Raw genomic sequence first — 2,361 nt, forward strand, 5'->3', positions numbered from 1 at the left:
CTTAGTAGTCGTCGCTAGGTGGTCTACGAACATGGATGTAATTTCTGTTGCTTTTCATGTTCTTTATACTGTCCTGATGTTCGATGAATAGGTCGGATGTTTTAATAATAATAATAATAATAATAATTGGAAGCTTGCTAAACATTTTTTCCACCACTACCACTGTTTGTACTTACTGGGAGTGATGGCGTTAATCACGTACTCTTGCCTTGTTGCTTGTTGAGAAATGACAGGGTTAATAAACTGGAGAGAGACAGAGAGGGAGAGAGAGACGGGGAGACCTCTGAAAACCACCCGCCCCATTGGCGATGCGATAGTCCCCTTCCACCTCCACCACCGCCCGCCCCCCGCCCCCTCGGGGTCGCCGCCGTCGCCGCTCCTCCCTCTGTCCTCGCCGGGGCATCGCGCGCCGCTGTCTCCGCCCCGCCTCCGCCGGAAAGTTCGAGTCTTTGGCTGGCCGGCCGGCCGGCCGTCCGCCCCCTCTGACTGATTGATTGAGGTATGAGCAGCTAGCTAGCCTAGGTCGTTTCTTCATCCATCCATCCAGCGCCGGCGGCGATTGGCCTCTACCTGGCAGTGAATCTCGCTGCGAATTTCTCCGCAGATCCGCGCCCGGAGCCGCGGAATCGCGCATGATCTAGCAATGGAGCCGTCGGATCTGAACACGCACCTGCCGCCGCGGAAGCGGCTGCTGGCGGGGCTCCGGACGGCGGCCGCGGCCTCCCCCTGCGACGCCGCCGAGCCCGAGCCCGCGCCCGTGCCGCCCCTGCTCCTCCCCGACGGCCTCGCCGCCCGCCTCCGCGCCATGCCGCCGGCCAGCACGCAGCAGGAGATCATCCAGGCCGCCCAGCGCGCGGCCGATGCTGCCGCCGATGCCGCGGCCGCCGCCCGGGCGGCTGCCGTCGACAAGGCGGCTGTGGCCGCCAGGGCTAGGGCTGCGGCCAGGGCTGCCATGGAGTTCCTCGACTCCCTCTGCATCGCTGGCGCGTCCAGAAATGGGATCCAGCTGCTCAAACCGAAATCCAAGAAGAAACATGTGCAGGTCAAGCTCCTGTACCGGCCGCCGTCGTCCAATGGCCGGGCGATCGAGGGCGCAGAGGAGGCTGTTGGTGGTGATGTCACTCCCAGGCCACATCGTAGGCGCAGGGAGAGCGACGAGGAGGTTGCTCGCAAGCTGCACCGTGTGATGAACAGCTCACCGCGGATTTCATTCACTGGACCCAAGAGACCCCGAGGTATCGCCGATGGGTTCCATAGCGAGGGGAGTGGGGGTGATGCTTGCAATGGCTCGTCGACGCACACGCCAACCTCAGTTGGCGTGTTACTTAACGGAGGAAGCTCTGTAGCGAAATCCGGTGAGAGAACCATTCACTCTTCCAAGACTAGGGCTCCGGACGCCGACGGTGAAGAGTATCCTTGGAACACTGCAAAGAGCAGCAGGCACATTGCTGACAATGGAGATGGAATTGGAAACCTAAGCGCTGGTCGGAAAGTGAAGATCAAGAGGAAGCAGCTGTTTTTGAACCACCATTCTAACGGTGAACAGAGAGAAGAGGATAAAGAAACAGAGCAATCCAGAGGTCCTCCCATAGGATACTGCAATGAGCTGAAGTCCAATGGCGCAGAAAAGCGGCCTAGTTTCGCAGACGCAATGGCAGCACCTGGTGGCGGCGATGATCCCGCGCCGACCAAGATCACGTCCGTGTGGAAGTTCAAGAAGTTCAAACAGGCGTCGGCGTCGCACTGCTCCTCCGACAGCAAGATGTTGTGTTCCTCGAGTTCGGCGGCTGAAACCTCTGCTTCGGTGAAGGCTGATTGATTAGTGAGGTGAGGTTGTTACCTCATTAGCTTACATATATATATATATATATAGTTGTCAGATGCGTGTCCTAGCTATATATATATATATATGCTTGTTGTGAGATTTTGTATGTTGAAATTTTTACTCTCCGGACAGACAGACAGACAGCGAGAGGAGGCGGTCTCTCTCTCTCTCGGTAGATTCTCACCTTTCATTCGATTTTCATACAAATGTGCTTGCTTTATAGTATATGAGTTACCGGGTATTTGTACCGAATCGTTCCTGTTCTGTACTCCCCATTTTTATATGTCAGTAATGATAGAAACTGTGACAAATTTGCCAGAGTTGATAGTTATACTACATGCTGTACTGGTTGGTGAAATGCCAAGTGCCATATAAACTTGTAGCTACTGTCTTCTTGTGAGTAAACAACCTCTGTTCTTTTTGCCTCATTTAACTTTAATTTAAATTTAATTGAGACGGTGAAAGTTATAGCAAAATTGCAGCATTTTTATTTGAGAAAACAAAATGGGCAGGACCCTTTCATTCATTTATAACCT

The 2,361-nt window shown here is 54.2% G+C and overlaps 1 protein-coding gene across 1 annotated transcript; it reads left to right on the top strand.

Moving 5' to 3' along the window:
- The first annotated feature begins 200 nt into the window (after positions 1-200).
- LOC109787322 (uncharacterized) lies at positions 201-2,136 on the top strand. Its single transcript, XM_020345887.4, has 2 exons — positions 201-499; positions 605-2,136. Exon 2 carries the CDS (start codon positions 644-646, stop codon positions 1,817-1,819), a length of 1,176 nt encoding a protein of 391 aa, XP_020201476.1. The 5' UTR covers positions 201-499; positions 605-643; the 3' UTR covers positions 1,820-2,136.
- The last annotated feature ends 225 nt before the right edge of the window (positions 2,137-2,361 follow it).

Source organism: Aegilops tauschii, chromosome 6 (assembly GCF_002575655.3).
Source record: "Aegilops tauschii subsp. strangulata cultivar AL8/78 chromosome 6, Aet v6.0, whole genome shotgun sequence".
Taxonomy (NCBI): Eukaryota; Viridiplantae; Streptophyta; class Magnoliopsida; order Poales; family Poaceae; genus Aegilops; species Aegilops tauschii.

Coding starts and splice junctions, on each gene's coding strand:
- LOC109787322 (XM_020345887.4), top strand. CDS start 644: ATGGAGCCGTCGGATCTGAACACGCACCTGCCGCCGCGGAAGCGGCTG.